General features: G+C 48.7%; 1 protein-coding gene across 1 annotated transcript in view; it reads left to right on the top strand.

Annotated features, from left to right (window-relative positions):
- rnaseh2b (ribonuclease H2, subunit B) overlaps positions 1–9,348 on the top strand; it is a 73,917-nt gene extending 64,569 nt beyond the window's left edge. The window contains exon 10 of the mRNA XM_072514217.1: positions 4,815–9,348. Within this exon, the coding sequence (XP_072370318.1) occupies positions 4,815–4,862 (48 nt within the window). The 3' untranslated portion in view covers positions 4,863–9,348. The remainder of the gene's footprint in view (positions 1–4,814) is intronic.
- The last annotated feature ends 9,363 nt before the right edge of the window (positions 9,349–18,711 follow it).

Raw genomic sequence — 18,711 nt, 5'->3', positions numbered from 1 at the left:
GGCCATGGCACTGAGGGAGTCCAGGAAATGGAGGGGACTGGTTCCGGGGGGGAGAGGAACACCGGGTGTCGTTTTATGCCGATGACCTGTTGTTGTATGTTGCGGACCCAGTGGAGGGGATGGCGGAGGTCATGCGGATCCTTAGGGAATTTGGGGACTTTTCGGGGTATAAACTCAACGTAGGGAAGAGTGAGCTCTTTGTGGTGCATCCAGAGGAGCAGGGAAGGGGGATAGACGAGCTACCGCTGAAGAGGGCGGAAAGGAGATTTCAGTACCTGGGGATCCAGGTAGCTAGGAGTTGGGGGGCTCTGCCAAGCTCAATTTGACGCAGTTGGGGGAGCAGATGAAGGAGGATTTTAAAAGATGGGATATGCTGCCACTCTCACTAGCGGGTAGGGTGCAGTCGATCAAAATGACGATCCTTCCGAGGTTTCTCTTTGTGTTCCAGTGCCTTCCCATTTTGATACCCAAGGCCTTTTTAAAATGGGTAAGCAGGAGCATCATGGGATTCGTGTGGGCGAATAAGACCCCGAGGGTGAAGAGGGTGTTTCTGGAGCGTAGCAGGGACAGGGGGGGGGGGCTGGTGCTGCCGAATCTATGTGGCTATTATTGGGCAGCCAATGTGGTGATGATCCGTAAGTGGGTAATGGAGGGAGAAGGGGCAGCGTGGAAGAGGCTAGAGATGGCGTCCTGCGTGGGCACGAGCCTGAGTTCACTGGTGACGGCACCGCTGCCGCTCCCGCCGACAAGGTACACCATGAGTCCAGTGGTGGCAGCGACGCTGAACATCTGGGGGCAGTGGAGGCGACACAGGGGCGAGGTGGGAGCCTCGGTTTGGTCCCCGATTCGGGAGAATCATCGGTTCGTCCCGGGAATGTTGGATGGGGGGTTTCGGAGCTGGCATCGGGCAGGGATTGAAAGAATGGGAGACCTGTTCATCGATGGGACGTTTGCGAGCCTAGGCGCGCTGGATGAGAAATTTGGGCTACCCCCGGGAAACGCTTTCAGGTACATGCAAGTGAGGGTGTTCGTGAGGTGGCAGGTGAGGGAATTCCCGCTGCTTCCAGCACATAGGATTCAGGACAGGGTGATTTCGGGGGTATGGGTTGGAGAAGGCAAGGTTTCGGCGATTTACCAGGAGCTGCAGGAAGAGGAGGAGGCCTCGGTGGAGGAGTTAAAGGGCAAGTGGGAGGAGGATCTTGGGGAGGAGATAGGTGAGGGTCTGTGGGCTGATGCCCTGAGTAGGGTTAATTCTTCCTCCTCTTGCACCAGGCTCAGCCTAATACAGTTTAAAGTTACTCGCAGAGCGAATATGACAGGGGTGAGGTTGTGTAGGTTCTTTGGGGTGGAGGACAGATGTGGGAGGTGCTCGGGGAGCCCGGCAAATCACGTCCATATGTTCTGGTCATGTCCGGCGCTGGATGGGTTTTGGATGGGTTTTGCAAGGACTATGTCCAAGGTGGCGAACGCCCGGGTCAAGCCGAGCTGGGGATTGGCATTATTTGGAGTATCGGATGAGCCGGGAGTGCAGGAGGCAAAAGAGGCCGGTATCCTGGCCTTTGCGTCCCTGGTAGCCCGTCGGAGGATTTTGCTACTATGGAAAGATGCAAAGCCCCCTCGTGTGGAAGCTTGGATCAATGACATGGCAGGGTTCATCAAACTGGAGAGGATAAAGTTTGCCTTGCGAGGGTCTGTGCAAGGGTTCCTCAGGCGGTGGCAACTGTTCCTAGACTATCTCGCGGAGTGTTAGGAGGAGGTCAGCAGCAGCAGGAACCCGGGGGGGTTCTTTTGGGGTGGCGTTTGGGTTAAGGTGGGGTGTTTCCCTATTTGTGTTTTCTACTGTTATATGGGGGGTTATTGTATCTGGGGGAAATCCTATGTATAATTTCTGCTTGTTGTGTTTTGTTTCTTTTTCTTGTTGGGGGGGGGTTTGTTGAAAATTTGTTGAAAAATTTGAATAAATATAAGCTTTGGTGTAAATAGTCAGTCAAACATGTCCTTAATTTTGAGCATATTAAACGGTCTGTACAGGTATTCGAACAAGATATCCAAAAACAAAACCACAAACTCAGTAAGCTTGTCAAAAAAAAAGTCTACCTCGTCTCGTGCATCAAAGAAGCAATCTTCTCCGTTAAATATGATCTGGAGATAGGATTAATCAGCCCAAAGCTAATTCCTTGTACAGCAAGGACTTGATGTTGTTGAATGCTACACGCCTCCTTGCCAGGTTTGCACTCACGTCTCAAATCCTGATTGGGTAGCCCAGCTAAGTAACATCACGGTGCTCCTTTGCCCACCGAAAAACAAGCTCCTTATCTTTGTAGTGATGAAACTCTGGGACTGGGCTACCTCCCTCCATTTCTGTGCCATGTTGGCCAGTGCCGTTGACGTTGGCCTGCTGTGACTGGGCCATGATCAGAAGGGCCGCTGCAATTTCCAGCTGGCTCTTGCAAATGGCTGCCTGTGAGGCGGCAACCCTGTTTACTAAGCTCTAATTCCGTGGGGCTCAGGGAGGGTTGCACATCCCAGACATTAGGCTGTACCAACTGGCTTCTCACCTCAGGTTCATAAGGACTGGGTTAGGAAGGACCCTGCCTCCATTTGGCTTGGCATTGAAGCTTACCCTCTGCAGGTCTTGTTATTTTATTAAGGCTGGTACAGCTAAATGTGATAATCCTTTTATTATGAATACTCTTAGAGCGTGGAGATTGGGTCGGCAGATAGAAGGGAGACCTAAACTGACTTCTGCTCTCACTCCCGTCCAGGGCAGCCCAGAGTTCCCACCTGGTCGTGTGGACCATAGATTCGATACATTGAGGGATAGGGGCCTGTAGGCTGGGGTGTTCAGAGATGCTTCTTTGTCATCCTTTTTGAACTGCTGTGCCAATAATTTGACATCCCAAAATGCTTCTTTTAAAAATATTTCCAACTTAGGGTGTCTCCTGAAAAGATGACTTTACGTCTGGACTCCTCCGTTTCCCTGGTGGAAGAAATCCTGAATTCTGTGGAACCTAAACAGTTAATCAGCAAGTTTTACAGTACCCAGTGCTTTCAATTCTTTGTACATTGTGTACCCTGCAGACCTGAAAAAAAACTTAAGAACTAGCGTTGATGAGGAGTCATGGGATAGTCTATGGGATTATGCTAGTAAAATTTCTGTTCACAATAGAATGAAGGAGACTCAATTTAAGATACTGCGCCCCTTATATATCACGTCTAATCTAAGTCACAGGTTTGATCCTGCTGTATCCCTGATGTGCCCAAAGTGCCTGTTAGTCGAGGGTGATTATATACACAGTGTATGGGTCTGTGTTAAGATTCAATCCAATTGGTCTGGTGTAGTCAGAGAGCTGGAGAGTATCTTTGACAGAGCCTTAGAATTTAATCCTATGTTCCTAATTCTGGATCTTCCAGAAGGGAGAATTACTGATGCTAATAAAAAAAGGCTGTACAATATCCTGACTTTTGCAGTTCGTAAGAATATCCTATGCTTCTGGATTAGTGACAAACATCCTTCAATTCAAACCCCGCATAAATTAATAATAATAACAATCTTTATTGTCACAAGTAGACGTACATTAACACTGCAATTGTGCAAATCCCAAGTCGCCAAATTCCGCCGCTTGTTCGGGTACACAGAAGGAGAATTCAGAATGTCCAATTCACCTAAAGCAGGTAGGGAATATACAGTGAATGGTAGAACCCTCAAGAGTATTGACAGAGAGATCTAGGTGTACAGGTCCACAGGTCACTGAAAGGGGCAACACAGGTGGAGAAGATAGTCAAGAAGGCATACGGCATGCTTGCCTTCATTGGTCAGGGCACTGAGTATAAAAATTGGCAAGTTATGTTGCAGCTGTATAGAACCTTAGTTAGGCCACACTTGGAGTATAGTGTTCAATTCTGGTCGCCACACTACCAGAAGGATGTGGAGGCTTTAGAGAGGGTGCAGAAGAGATTTACCAGAATGTTGCCTGGTATGGAGGGCATTAGCTATGCGGAGCGATTGAATAAACTCGGTTTGTTCTCACTGGAACGACGGAGGTTGAGGGGCGACCTGATAGAGATCTACAAAATTATGCGGGGCATAGATAGAGTGGATAGTCAGAGGCTTTTTCCCAGGGTAGAGGGGTCAATTACTAGGGGGCATAGGTTTAAGTGCGAGGGGCAAGGTTTAGAGGAGATGTACGAGGCAAGTTTTTTTACACAGGGGAGTGGGTGCCTGGAACTCGCTGCCGGAGGAGGTGGTGGAAGCAGGGACGATGGTGACATTTAAGGGGCATCTTGACAAATACATGAATAGGATGGGAAAAGAGGGATACAGACCCCGGAAGTGCAGAAGATTTCAGTTTGACGGGCAGCATGGTCGCCACAGGCTTGGAGGGCCGAAGGGCCTGTTCATGTGCTGTACTTTTCTTTGTTCTTTGACCTCGCAATACATAAGTGTGAGGCCTGGGAACGGTTATTCTTTTGTATTTATATGGCCTTATCCTCATTTCCCCTTAAATTGTAATCCGTCTTCAACCTGTTATTGGATTGATCAGGTACCAAAACTGGAGACACTAATTCCTTAATATACTGTTCTAAATTTATCCTGCCTTGTTTATTCCTATATTTGCAATAATCTCTGTTCTGTACCGTACCTGTTTTGCATTTTACTATGTTAACGGAGCTATATGAATGCAAGCTGTTGGTATAAAATAGCTTTCGAGGTCATTACAAAACTTTTGTAGCACAATCATTTGGCTGAGCAAATGTTTTGTACCATGATCCCTCCAGCTAATTTTTGTTGCATTTGTTATTTTTCCCACTAGGTGGCAGGCCAGAGTCGTCCTCGAAAGAAAACAAGTCTGCAACAGTGACTGCAGGACCGATTTTACTCTGATCCAGTGAGTGATGATGCAGAGTCTGCACTTAAATTGCTGACAGAATCATTTCTCCAGTTACTTTTCACTTTCAATGGGATTCCCTAAAAACATTTGTTTTCTTTGGCTTCCAACTGTTAAATTTCAGTGTTGCTAATATGTTTGAAGCAGCTCTTCTCTCTGATGTCACGAATGGGATCCCGGCTGGTGTGGGAAGGTTTTGCAATTTGCTGACTTTGGTACTCTGGAGCTACGGAAACAGGCAGATTCCAAGCACTGATACCTGGAAAAAAAGCAGGTAGTTCCTTTTGTAGATTCCAAATATGAGTCCTCAATTACATGGGAATGTCTTCTTCTTCGGCGATCACTCACTAACGAGTATGATTGTCCACCTAAGAAACTCCCTGTTACTGGTCATGGGTTCTGTGGGTCCCTGCATGGCTGATGATCCTGGTACTAAAGCTGCATCTCTGACCCCACACCTGACAGATGTTTCTGAGAGGGGGATTTGTCCTTAAACTCAAGATCGCGGGTATTCCTTTCTCAGGCTCCTTTTCCAGACCTCCTCCTGCTGTCACATTCACACACACTCCTCTTTCTCACACAAACACTCACCTCTCTCACACACACTCATCTCTCTCTCACATACACACACTCACCTCTCTCACACACACTCACCTCATGCACACACATTCACCTCATGCACACGCATTCACCTCTGTCTCTCTCACACACATGCACAGCTCACTCACAAACCCACTCACCTCTCTCACACTCACCTTTCTCTCACACACACACAGGCTCACCTCTCTCTCACACCCACTCTCCTCTCACACACACACTCCTCTCTCTCACTCTCACCTCTCTCACACACATTCACGTCTCTCTCACACACACTCACCTCTCACACACACTCACCTCTCACACACACTCACCTCTCTCTCACACACACTCACCTCTCTCACACACACTCACCTCTCTCTCGCACGCACACTCACCTCTCTAGCACACTCACCTGTCTCACACACACTCACCTCTCTCTCATACACACTCACCTCTCTCCCTCACACACATACACTCACCTCTCTCTTGCACACAAACTCACCTCTCTCGCTCTCACATATACTCACCTCTCTCTAGCACACTCTTGTCTCTCACACTCTCACCGCTCTCTCTCACACACATACTCCTCTCTCGCACACACACTCACCTCTCTGTCTCACAAACCCGCAGCTCTCACTCACCTTACTCTCACACACTCTCACCTCTCTCATGCACACACACTCATCTCACACACATACTCACCTCTCACACATGCATACTCATCTCTCTCACACACATACTCACCTACTCACCATACTCACTCTCATGCACACACACTCATCTCACACACATACTCCTCTCTCGCACACACACTCACCTCTCTGTCTCACAAACCCGCAGCTCTCACTCATCTTACTCTCACACACTCTCACCTCTCTCATACACACACTCCTCTCACACACACACACTCACCTCTTCACAAACGCATACACTCACCTTTCTCTCACACATTCTGACCTGTCTCACATACACACTGACCTTTGTCTCACGCACATGCACCTCTCTCTCTCACACACACACCTGTCCCTCACATGTTCTCACGTCTCTCTTCCACACAGACACTTCCCTCCTCACATATTCTCACCTCTCTCACATACACTCACTTCTCTCTCACGTAACATACACACTCACCTCTCTCATATGTTCTCAATATGATCATGGCTGATCAGGCAAATTCAGTATCCCCTTCCTGCTTTCTCTCCATACTCCTTGATCCTTTTAGCTGCAAGGGCCACAAACCTCTCCCGCTTGAATATATCCAATGAACCGGCCCCAGAAGCTTTCTGTGGTAGAGAATTCCACAAGTTCACAACGCTCTGAGAGAAAAAGTTCTTCCTCATCTCAGTCCTAAATGGCTTACCCCTTATTCTTAGGCTGTGACCCCTAGTTCTGGACATCGGGAACATTCTTTCCGCATCTAGCCTGTCCAGTCCCATCAGGATTTTATATGTTTCGGTGAGATCCCCTATCATTCTTCTAAACTCCAGTGAGTACAAGCCCAATCGATCCAGTCTTTCTTCATATGTTGAAGGCCAGCATGTCATTAGTTTTCCCCACTGCCTGCTGCACCTGAACCTTCAGCGACTGTTCCACAATGTCACCCAGGTCTTGTTGTACTTCCCCTTTTCTTAAACTGCCACCATTCGAATAATCGGCATTCCTGGTTTTGCCACAAAAGTGTATAACCTCACATTTATCCACATTATATTGCATTTGCCCACTCAGCCAGCCTGCGAAGTCACCCTACAACCTCTTTGCATCCTCCTCACAGCGCACACTGCTACCCAGCTTAGTGCCGTCTGCAAATTTGGAGATATTGTATGCAATTCCTTCATCCAAATCATTTATGTATGTTGTGAACAGCTGGGGTCCCAATACTGAACCCTGCGGTACCCCACTGATCACTGCCTGCCACTCTGAAAAGGCCCCGTTTATTCCCACTCTCTGCTTCCTGTCTGCCAACCAGTTCTCTATCCAAGTCAATACATTACCCCCAATACCATGAACTTTAATTTTGCTCACTAATCTCTTGTGTGGGACCTTGTCAAAAGTCTTTTGAAAGTCCAGATACACAACATTCCTGGACTGGTTCACCCGTGTCAACTCTACTGGTCACATCTTCAAAAAAGTCCAGAAGATTTGTAAAGCTTGATTTCCCTTTAGTGAATCCATGCTGACTTGGACTGATCCTACCCCCGTTTTCCAAATGCTCAGTTATTTCATCCTTAATAATTGACTCCAGCATTTTCTCCACCACCGATGTCAGGCTAACCGGTCTATAATTCCCCGTTTTCTCTCTCCCTCCTTTTTTAAAAAGTGGGGTTACATTAGCTCCCCTCCAATCCATTGGAACTCTTCCAGAGTCTATAGAATGCTGGAAAATAATCATTAATGCGTCCACTATTTCTAGGACCACTTCCTTAACTACCTGGGATGCATCAGGTCCTGGGGACTTATCGGGTTTTAATCCCATTAATTTCCCCAATACAATTTCCTGACTAATAAGAATTTCCTTTAGTGCCTCCTTCATGCTAGACCCTCTGTCCCCTAGTATTTCTGGAAGGTTATTTGTGTCCTCCTTAGTGAAGACAAATCCGAAGTATTTGTTCAACTGGTCTGCCATCTCTTTGTTGCCCATTATGAATTCACCTACATTTGTCTTCACCAGTCTCTTTCTCTTCATGTACTATAGGAGCTTTTGCAGTCAGTTTTTATGTTTTCTGCAAGTTTACTGTCATATTTTATATTCCCTTTCCGAATTAAATCGTTTGTCCTCCTCTGCTGTATTTTAAATTTCTCCCAGTCCTCAGGCTTGCTGATTTTTCTGGCCAATTTATATGTCTCCTCTTTGACTTTAAAACTATCCCTGATTTCCCTTGTTAGCCATGGTTTAGCCACCTTCCCCATCTTACTGTTGTGCCAGACAGGGATGTACAATTGTTGAAGTTTGTCCATGTGTTCCTTAAATGTCTGCCATTGCTTAGCCACCGTCAACCCCTTAGTATCCTTTGCCATCTTATCCTAGCCAATTGTAGAAGCCAAGTATTTCAAATACAACTAGTATAGGTAAAAGATAGCTGTTTAAGCATAAATGTTGAGCCCCAGTTTTAAATACCCATTTATACAGCATAATTCATTTTTACTGAAGTCCGTTGTTCTGGCAAATGCATATTTTCAAAGACAGTGTGATATTAAAACAGCACAGTTGCAAGATAATTTGACACTGCTTGTGCTAATTGTCAAGGACAGGGACTGAATACACAGCAACATGAAGGCACCATTGTTCACAATGCAGATAACAGCTAGGTCAGAAAAGCTGATGTTGCACATTGAAGATGGACGGCTTGCCATCAAATCAAATGTGTTTGAGTCTAACCCAAACCAATTAGGATTATATTGGGGTGTGATTAGATGACTTAAGACAGATATGAAAGTGTATAACTGAAAAGTTTCCGCCCGCCATTTTAGTGTGTTGTCTTTGGGTGGATTGTCTTTGTGTGTTGTCTTTGGGGGGGTGTGTTGAGGAGATGTCTTTGTGTTGTCTTTCTGTTAGTTTAGTGTTTTTTGCCTTTGATTCTAGTCTCCATTTTAGAGATGTCTTTTGGGGGTTCTGTCAGTCTACCAGCCTGCGTCAGTGATGTTAGTCCACTTTTGACTTTGAGTTTGAGTTTAGCTGAAGATTAGCTTTCTCTCTCTCTTCATGTTTCATTGCCAGACTTTGACCTTTTAAAAGTTACTTTCGAGCTGTCTGCCTAAGCAAAGAAAGATAATGTCTGTACTTCTCTGAAAGCTTCAAATTGTCTACGAATTGCCTTTTAAATGACTTTCAAATTATAATCAAGCGACTACAAATAAAACAATTCCTTTTGGCACCTGAGAAGTTTATACTGCAAATTTCTGCTGAGTTCCAGTATTCGCAAAGTGCTACTGATAACCAAATAGCAGAGATGATATAAATTCCTTCAACTATACATAGTCGAATAATACAAGGAATCGAACAACTTGACATAGTCTACAAATATTACAAATCTTACAACTTGTCGTATTGCGCCAGGACTTGATTCATCAACTAAGCTTCCCCCAAACTTGGTGTAGTTCGACTGGTTAAAATCCCATAAATTAAAGATTCCTTCACCAATGCACATCTCATACCAACAAAGTTAGCTTTATTTAAGGTCAGGACCTTAGTCTCAGACTTAACTGTGTCACTCTCCATCTTAATGAAAAATTCTACTATATTATGGTCACTCTTTCCTAAAGGATCTTGCACCATAATGTTGCTAACTAATCCTTTCTCATTGGACAATACCAGTCTAGGACGGCCTGCTCTCTAGTTGGATCCTCGACATATTGATCGAGAAAACCATCCCTTATACATTCAAGGAAATTATCCTCCATTGCATTGCTCCCAGTTTGACTAGCCCAATCAATATGCAGATTCAGTCACCCATAATAACTGCTGTATCCTTACTGCACGCATCTCTAATTTCCTGTTTGATGCCTTCCCCAACCTCACAACTACTGTTTGGTGGTCTATAAACAACTCCCACTAACATTTGCTTGCCATTTTAACAAAAGACCCTGTTCCCATGCCCACATGTCTGTCCTTGGCCTGCTGCAATGTTCCAGTGAAGCTCAACGCAAACTGGAGGAACAACATCTCATCTTCCGGTTAGGCACGCCTTCCGGTCTCAGCATCGAATTCAACAACTTCAGATGATTAGCTCTACCCCACCTCAACCCATTTGTTTTCATCCCATATCATTTTTACTGTCTTTTACCATTTCTTTCTTTCTCATCTTTCTAAATATATATTGAACCCCCCCCCCCCATTCTTATCCACCTTTCCTTACCCTTTCTCCTCTTTGCTTCCCCTTTCCCCTCCCCCCACATCTACAGTTCACCCTCTGGTGTTAGTTTCTCTGCTGTTTGACCTTTCACACCTTTTGTTCTCTCTGGGGACTGCCATTAGCTCTCTTTCCCCTTGCTTTCTGTGGCCAATAGCACCCGGTTTCCCTGGGTTTCTGTGGCTATGACTCATCTTTCATTCTCACTCCACAGTATAAATATTTCCCACTTTCTCTGTCTGTTAGCTTTGACAAAGAGTCATCGGACTCGAAACGTTAGCTCTTTTCTCTCCCTACAGATGCTGCCAGACCTGCTGAGATTTTCCAGCATTTTCTCTTTCATCCCGCTAACATGTTTTGCCCTTTGGTGTCCCACAGCTCCATCCATACAGGTTCCACATTGTCCAGGCTAATGTCTTTCCTTACTATTACATTAATCTCCTCTTTAACCAGCAAAGCTACCCCATTTCCCTTTCCTTCTATCTTTCCTGAATATTGAATACCCCTGGATGTTGAGTTCCCATCCTTGGTCACTCTAGAGCCAGGTCTCTGTGATCTCAATTACATCATATCCGTTAATGATTGTCAGGGCAGTTAATTCATCAATGTTTATTTCCCACAGTTTTGCCTTTCATTGTTTGTTTTGAGTAGAGCGGGTTTAAAAAAAATTAATTTGGAGTACCCAATTCTTTCGTTTTTCCTAAATAAGGGGCAATTTAGTGTGGCCAATCCACCTACCTCCATATGTTTGGGTTGTGTTGGTGAAACCCACGCACTCACGGGGAGAATGTGCAAACTCCACACAGACAGTGACCCAGAGCCAGGATTCGAACCCAGGTCCTCTGTTCCATGAGGCAGCAGTACTAACCCACTGCGAGTAGAACGGATTTTAACAGTTTTTTTCTCTCCATTCTCTCTTATCGACATTAAACGGTGGTATTGATTACCAGTTTTATTTTTTGGTTATATTCTATTGATCTGCAGCTATTTGTATTGTGCTTATTTTATAAATGAGTTAAAGTAAAAATACATTGCTTTGGACACATGATGAGAGTTAACAGTCTCTAAATTGAACATAAATAAAAATTTAGTTTGACTGCATGGATGGTTAATTTTGTATTTTATGCATTCTGCTATTGTGAGTTAAAATACTGTGGCAGCACAAAAATGTCATTACACAAGATAGATCTGTGAACTCGCCATTATTTTAGTTTCCTCAGATTCTGTCTTAAGAAAATAGACTGTGGGGATAAAATAAATTTCCATTGTCCCAGACATAAGAAAGAACATAAGAACTAGGAGCAGGAGTAGGCCATCTGGCCCCTCGAGCCTGCTCCACCATTCAATAAGATCATGGCTGATCTCTCTCTGGACTCAGCTCCACTTACCCGCCTGCTGCCCGTAACCTTTTATTCCTTTACTGTTCAAAAATCTATCTACCTTTGCCTTAAAAACATTTAACAAGGAGCCTCAACTGCTTCACTGGGCAGGGAATTCCACAGATTCACAATCCTTTGGGTGAAGAAGTTCCTTCTCAACTCAGTCCCTGCTAGTTCTAGATTCACCCTCCTGCGGAAATAACCTTCCTGCTTCTATCCTATCTATTCCAGTCATAATTTTTTATGTTTCTATAAGATTCCCCCATATTCTTCTAAATTCCAATGAGTACAGTCCCAGTCTACTCAACCTTTCCTCGTAATCCAACCCCTTCAGCTCTGGGATTCCAGGTTCAAATCCCGGTTTGGGCCACTCCCTGTGGAGGCATGGGCTTAGATTGGTAATCTTTCCAAGGGCCTGTGCAGACTCAATGGGCCGAATGGCCTCCTTCTGCACTGTAAATTCTATGATCAACGAATGAAGGACAACATTCCACTTGCCTTCTTAATTATTTGCTGCATCTGCAAACCAACTTTTTGTGATTCATGCACCAGGGCAGTACGGTGGCACAGTGCCTCACAGCTCCAGGGTCCCAGGTTCAATTCCGGCCCCGGGTGACTGTCTGTGTGGAGTTTACACTTTCTCTCGGTGTCTGCAGTTACCTCCCACAGTCCAAAGATGTGCAGATTAGGTGGATTGGCCTTGCTAAAATGCCCTTAGTGTCCAAAAAATGTTAGGTGGGGTTACGGGGATAGGGTGGAGGCGAGCGCTTGGGTATGGTGCTCTTTCCAAGGGCCAGTGCAGACTCGATGGGCCAAATGGCCTCCATCTGCACTGTAAATTCTATGACTCTCTCTTACAAACAAACATTACCTCTCCCATACACACACGCTCTCTCACATGCCCTGACCTCTCTCTCACACACTTTCACTTCTCACACACACACTCTCGCCTCCTTCAAACACACACACTGACCTCTGGCTCACACACCCACACTCAAAGAACAAGAACAAAGAATAATACAGCATAGGAACAGACCCTTCGGCCCACCAAACCACAACCTCCCCTGGCAACGGTTCCAGGCACTCACTACCCTCTATGTAAAAAACCTGTGTCATACATTTCCTCTAAACTTTGCCCCATGGACCTTAAACCTATGTCCCCTGATGACTGGCCACTCCACCCTGTGAAAGAGTGCCTGCCCATCCACTCTATCCATGCCCCTCATACTCTTGTGGACGTCTATCAGGTCACCCCCTCAACCTCCGTTGTTCTAATGAAAACAGTCCGAGTCTATTCAGCCTCTCCGCATAGCTATCACCCTCCAGACCAGGCAACATCCTGGTAAACCTCTGCACCCTCTCCAAAGCCTCCACATCCTTCTGGTAGTGTGGCGACCAGAATTGTGCGTAATATTCCAAGTGCGGCCTTACCAAGGTTCTATATAACTGGATTTGTTTATTGTTACATATACTGAGGTACAGTGAAAAGTATTTTCCTGCAAGCAGCTCAACAGATCATTAAGTACATGAAATGAAAAGGAAATAAAAGAAAATACATAATAGGGCAACACAAGGTACACAATGTAACTACATAACACCGGCATCGGGTGAAGCATACAGGGGTGTAGTGCTGATGAGGTCAGTCCATAAGAGGGTCGTTTAGGAGTCTGGTGACAGCGGGGAAGAAGCTGTTTTTGAGTCTGTTTGTGCGTGTTCTCAGACTTTTGCATCTCCTGCCCGATGGAAGAAGTTGGAAGAGTGAGTAAGCCGGGTGGGAGGAGTCTTTGATTATGCTGCCCACTTTCCCCAGGCAGCGGAAGGTGTAGATGGAGTCAATGGATGGGAGGTAGGTTTGTGTGATGGACTGGGCTGTGTTCACGACTCTGAAGTTTCTTGCGGTCCTGGGCCGAGCAGTTGCCATACCAGGCTGTGATGCAGCCAGACAGGATGCTTTCTATGGTGCATCTGTAAAAGTTGGTACGGTTTAATGTGGACATGCCAAACTTCCTTAGTTTCCTGAGGCAGTACAGGCGTTGTTGTGTTTTCTTGGTGGTAGCATCGACGTGGGTGGACCAGGACAGATTTTTCGAGATATGTACTCCTAGGAATTTGAAACTGCTAACTGTAGCGCACAAAGACTCACGAGAGACGAATAGAGATGAAGTCGATGAGGCTTTATTAAGCGTGACTTGTTCCCCGCAGTTCAGCAACAGACTGGCCTGCGGGGGAGAACTCCTGGTTCTTATACTCCGCCTTCAGGGCAGAGCTAGAGATCAACAGCCAACCAAGACCCGGGATCTGTCAGCCAATGACATCACGGCTTCACAGTCCCACATGACCCCTAATGCATACTACCACATTCACACCTTGTTAAAAATGAACCCGGCGGGGTGGTGCTTCGCATGGTGGTAGGGGTTTACAAGGCTGGTCCTGGGAGGAAAAAAAACTTTTGCATGTCATCACAGTGCCCTACACTGGGCTATGTACAGGGTTTTTTTTTGTTTTGAACTATTTACAGTATTCGTAAGAGGGAAAAAGGAAAAAAAACATTCTCGTTAAAGTCCACAACATTCTAACATTCTAGTGTTACACCGATGCCACGAGTCGGGCGGGCGGTCTGGTCGTCCTTGTCGATCACCTCAGCCCCGGTGGTGGTGGTGCTTGTTCCAGTGTTGTCGCCTCCCGGAGCTTTACGGTTTCTGCTTCAGCTTCACTTCTGGTCGGACCTGGGAGGAGGACCGATCCTCCCGGGAAGGGGGCTGTCGCGGGGTGCGCCGGTGGCAGGGAGGGGGTGATTGGTGTCGAGGGGGTGTGCGTGTTGCCGGCGGGTGCCAGATCTCGCAGGGAGACCGTGTCCTGTCGGCCGTCGGGGTACTCCACGTAGGCGTACTGCGGGTTCGCGTGGAGGAGGTGAACCCTCTCGACCAACGGGTCCGACTTGTGCGCCCGCACATGTTTCCGGAGCAAGATGGGTCCTGGGGCCGCCAGCCAGGTCGGCAGCGACGTTCCAGAGGAGGACTTCCTGGGGAAGACAAGGAGGCGCTCATGAGGGGTTTGGTTAGTGGTGGTACACAGTAGCGACCGGATGGAGTGGAGGGCGTCCGGGAGGACCTCCTGCCACCGTGAGACTGGGAGATCCCTGGACCGTAGGGCCAGTAGGACGGTCTTCCAGACCGTGCCGTTCTCCCTCTCTACTTGCCCGTTCCCCCGGGGGTTGTAGCTGGTCGTCCTGCTCGAGGCTATACCCTTGCTGAGCAGGAACTGGCGCAGCTCGTCACTCATGAAGGAGGACCCCCTGTCGCTATGGACGTATGCGGGGCAACCGAACAGTGTGAATATCGTGTTAAGGGCTTTAATGACTGTGGCCGCTGTTATGTCAGGGCAGGGGATGGCGAAGGGGAAACGGGAGTACTCGTCCACCACGTTCAGGAAGTATGTGTTGCGGTCGGTGGAGGGGAGGGGCCCTTTGAAATCCAGACTGAGGCGTTCAAAGGGACGGGAGGCCTTGATCAGGTGCGCACTATCCGGCCTGAAAAAATGCGGTTTGCACTCTGCGCCGATGTGGCAGTTCCTTGTGACTGTACGGACCTCCTCCACGGAGTAGGGGAGGTTGCGGGACTTTATAAAATGGTAGAACCGAGTGACCCCCGGGTGGCAGAGGTCCTCGTGGAGGGTTTGGAGACGGTTAATTTGTGCGTTGGCACATGTGCCGCGGGATAGGGCATCGGACGGCTCGTTCAGCTTTCCGGGACGGTACAAGATCTCATCGTTGAAGGTGGAGAGCTCGATCCTCCACCTTAAGATCTTGTCATTTTTAATTTTGCCCCGCTGTGCATTATCGAACATGAAAGCTACTGACCGTTGGTCAGTGAGGAGAGTGAATCTCCTGCCGGCCAGGTAATGCCTCCAATGTCGCACAGCTTCCACTATGGCTTGGGCTTCCTTTTCCACTGAGGAGTGGCGGATTTCTGAGGCGTGGAGGGTTCGGGAGAAAAAGGCCACGGGTCTGCCCGCTTGGTTAAGGGTGGCTGCTAGAGCTACATCGGAGGCATCGCTCTCGACTTGGAAGGGGAGGGACTCGTCGATGGCGCGCATCGTGGCCTTTGCGATATCCGCTTTGATGCGGCTGAAGGCCTGGCAAGCCTCTGTCGACAGAGGGAAGGTCGTGGTCTGTATTAGGGGGCGGGCCTTGTCTGCGTACTGGGGGACCCACTGAGCGTAATATGAAAAGAACCCCAGGCAGCGTTTTAGGGCTTTTGAGCAGTGAGGGAGGGGAAATTCCATGAGGGGGCGCATACGTTCGGGGTCGGGGCCTATTATCCCATTGCGCACTACATATCCCAAGATGGCTAGCCGGTTTGTGCTAAAAACGCACTTGTCCTCGTTGTATGTGAGGTTCAAGGCTTTAGCGATCTGGAGGAATTTTTGGAGGTTGGCGTCGTGGTCCTGCTGATCGTGGCCGCAGATGGTTACGTTGTCGAGATACGGGAACGTGGCCTGCAACCCGTGTTGATCAACCATTCGGTCCATCTCTCGTTGGAAGACCGAGACCCCGTTTGTGACGCCAAATGGGACCCTTAGGAAGTGGTATAATCGCCCGTCTGCCTCGAAGGCTGTGTACTTGCGGTCACTTGGGCGGATAGGGAGCTGATGGTAGGCGGACTTGAGGTCCACAGTGGAGAAGACCTTATATTGGGCAATCCGATTGACCATGTCGGATATGCGGGGGAGACGGTACGCATCTAGCTGTGTGTACCTGTTGATGGTCTGGCTATAGTCTATGACCATCCTTTGCTTCTCCCCTGTCTTTACTACTACCACCTGTGCTCTCCAGGGACTATTGCTGGCCTGGATTATGCCTTCCTTCAGTAGCCGCTGGACTTCGGACCGAATGAATGTCCGGTCCTGGGTGCTGTACCGTCTGCTCCTAGTGGCGACGGGTTTGCAATCCGGGGTGAGGTTTGCAAACAAGGATGGGGTCTCAACCTTGAGGGTTGCGAGGCCGCAGATAGTGAGTGGGGGTATTGGGTCGCCGAATTGGAAAGTTAGGCTCTGCAGATTGCACTGGAAGTCTAATCCCAGTAATGTGGGCGCGCAGAGTTGGGGAAGGACGTAGAGCCTGTAGTTTTTAAACTCCCTCCCTTGCACCTTTAGGGTCACTATGCAGAAGCCTTTGATCTGTACAGAGTGGGATCCTGCAGCTAGGGAAATCTTTTGCGCACTGGGACGGATGGTCAAAAAACAGCGTCTTACCGTGTCGGGGTGGATGAAACTTTCTGTGCTCCCGGAGTCAACCAGCCATGGTGTCTCGTGCCCGTTGATCAGCACCGTTGTTGTCGTCGTCTGGAGCGTCCGGGGCCGTGCTTGGTCCAGCGTCGTTGAGGCCAGACGTGGTCGTAGTGCTTCAGCGTCTTCCTCGAACCCCGTGGAGCCGTCGATGCTGGGGTCCATTGTTGCCGTCCAAGATGGCGGCGGGGGTGAACAAAATGGCCGCCCCATGCATCGCACATGGCTGGGGGGTCACAAGATGGCGGCGGGGGTGGACAAAATGGCCGCCCCCATGCGTCGCACAGGGCTGGGGGGGTCCCAAGATGGCGGCGCCCCTCCTCCCCTCGTGGTGGCCGGGACCCAAAATGGCGGCGCCTGCGGGTCGCACATGGGGCGCTGGGGGGGTTGGGGAGCGTTTGAAAGGCGCAGGACTCCTTGTTCTCCAGGGACAGCGGTGGCCGGGACCCAAAATGGCTGCGCCTGCGGGTCGCACATGGGGCACTGGGGGGGTTGGGGAGCATTTGAAACGAGCAGGACTCCTTCTTCTCCGGGGACAGCGGCGACCTCCCGGGACCGGCACACGGCCGCGAAATGGCCCTTTTTCCCGCAGCTCTTGCAAATCGCTGCGCGGGCCGGGCAGCGCTGCCGGGGGTGTTTCGCCTGGCCGCAGAAATAGCAGCGGGCTCCCCTGGGACGACTTGGCGTCTGAACCGCGCAAGCCTGTGGGGTGGGGGGGGGTTTGTTGCGACGGGGGTCCACGGAGCCCAAGGGGCTGCCGCGCGGTCGGGGCCGTACGCGCTGGCGTTTCGCGCGGCCACATTTGTGAGGCTGCAAGGGCCCGTGCCTCTGAGAGTCCTAGCGACTCTTTTTCTAAAAGTCTTTGGCGGATTTGGGGAGAGTTCATACCAGCCACAAACGCATCGCGACTTAACATGTCCGTGTGTTCAATCGCGTTTACCGGCGGGCAGCTGCAGGCCCGTCCCAAAATTAGCAGCGCGGCGTAGAATTCGTCTAACGATTCTCCGGGACTTTGCCGTCTCATTGCGAGTTGGTAGCGTGCGTAGATCTGGTTCACTGGGCGAACATAGATGCTCTTTAGTGCTGCGAACGCCGTCTGGAAATCCTCTGCGTCTTCTATGAGAGGGTAATTTTCCGGGCTTACCCTCGAGTGCAGGACCTGTAGTTTCTGGTCTTCTGTGACCCGGCCGGGGGCCGTTCTGAGGTAGGCTTCGAAACAAGTCTGCCAGTGTTTAAAAACTGCTGCTGAGTTCACTGCGTGGGGGCTGATCCTCAGGCATTCCGGGACGATCCTGAGCTCCATAGTCCTTTAAGCACGCTTAATAAATTGTAGCGCACAAAGACTCACGAGAGACGAATAGAGATGAAGTCGATGAGGCTGTATTAAGCGTGACTTGTTCCCCGCAGTTCAGCAACAGACTGGCATGCGGGGGAGAACTCCTGGTTCTTATACTCCGCCTTCAGGGCGGAGCTAGAGATCAACAGCCAACCAGGACCCGGGATCTGTCAGCCAATGACATCACAGCTTCACAGTCCCACGTGACCCCTAATGCATACTACCACACTAACCATCTCCACCTCAGCCCCGTTGATGCTGACAGGGGTGTGTACAGTACTTTGCTTCCTGAAGTCAATGTCCAGCTCTTTAATTTTGCTGCATTGTGTTGTCGCTGCACCACTTCACCAGGTTCTGTATCTCCCACCTGTATTCTGACTTGCCGTTATTCGAGA

The sequence above is a fragment of the Scyliorhinus torazame genome, chromosome 8 (genome assembly GCF_047496885.1).
Source record: "Scyliorhinus torazame isolate Kashiwa2021f chromosome 8, sScyTor2.1, whole genome shotgun sequence".
Taxonomy (NCBI): domain Eukaryota; kingdom Metazoa; phylum Chordata; class Chondrichthyes; order Carcharhiniformes; family Scyliorhinidae; genus Scyliorhinus; species Scyliorhinus torazame.
The sequence above is the reverse complement of the archived record's forward strand: the minus strand, read 5'-3'. Positions and strand labels throughout refer to the sequence as shown.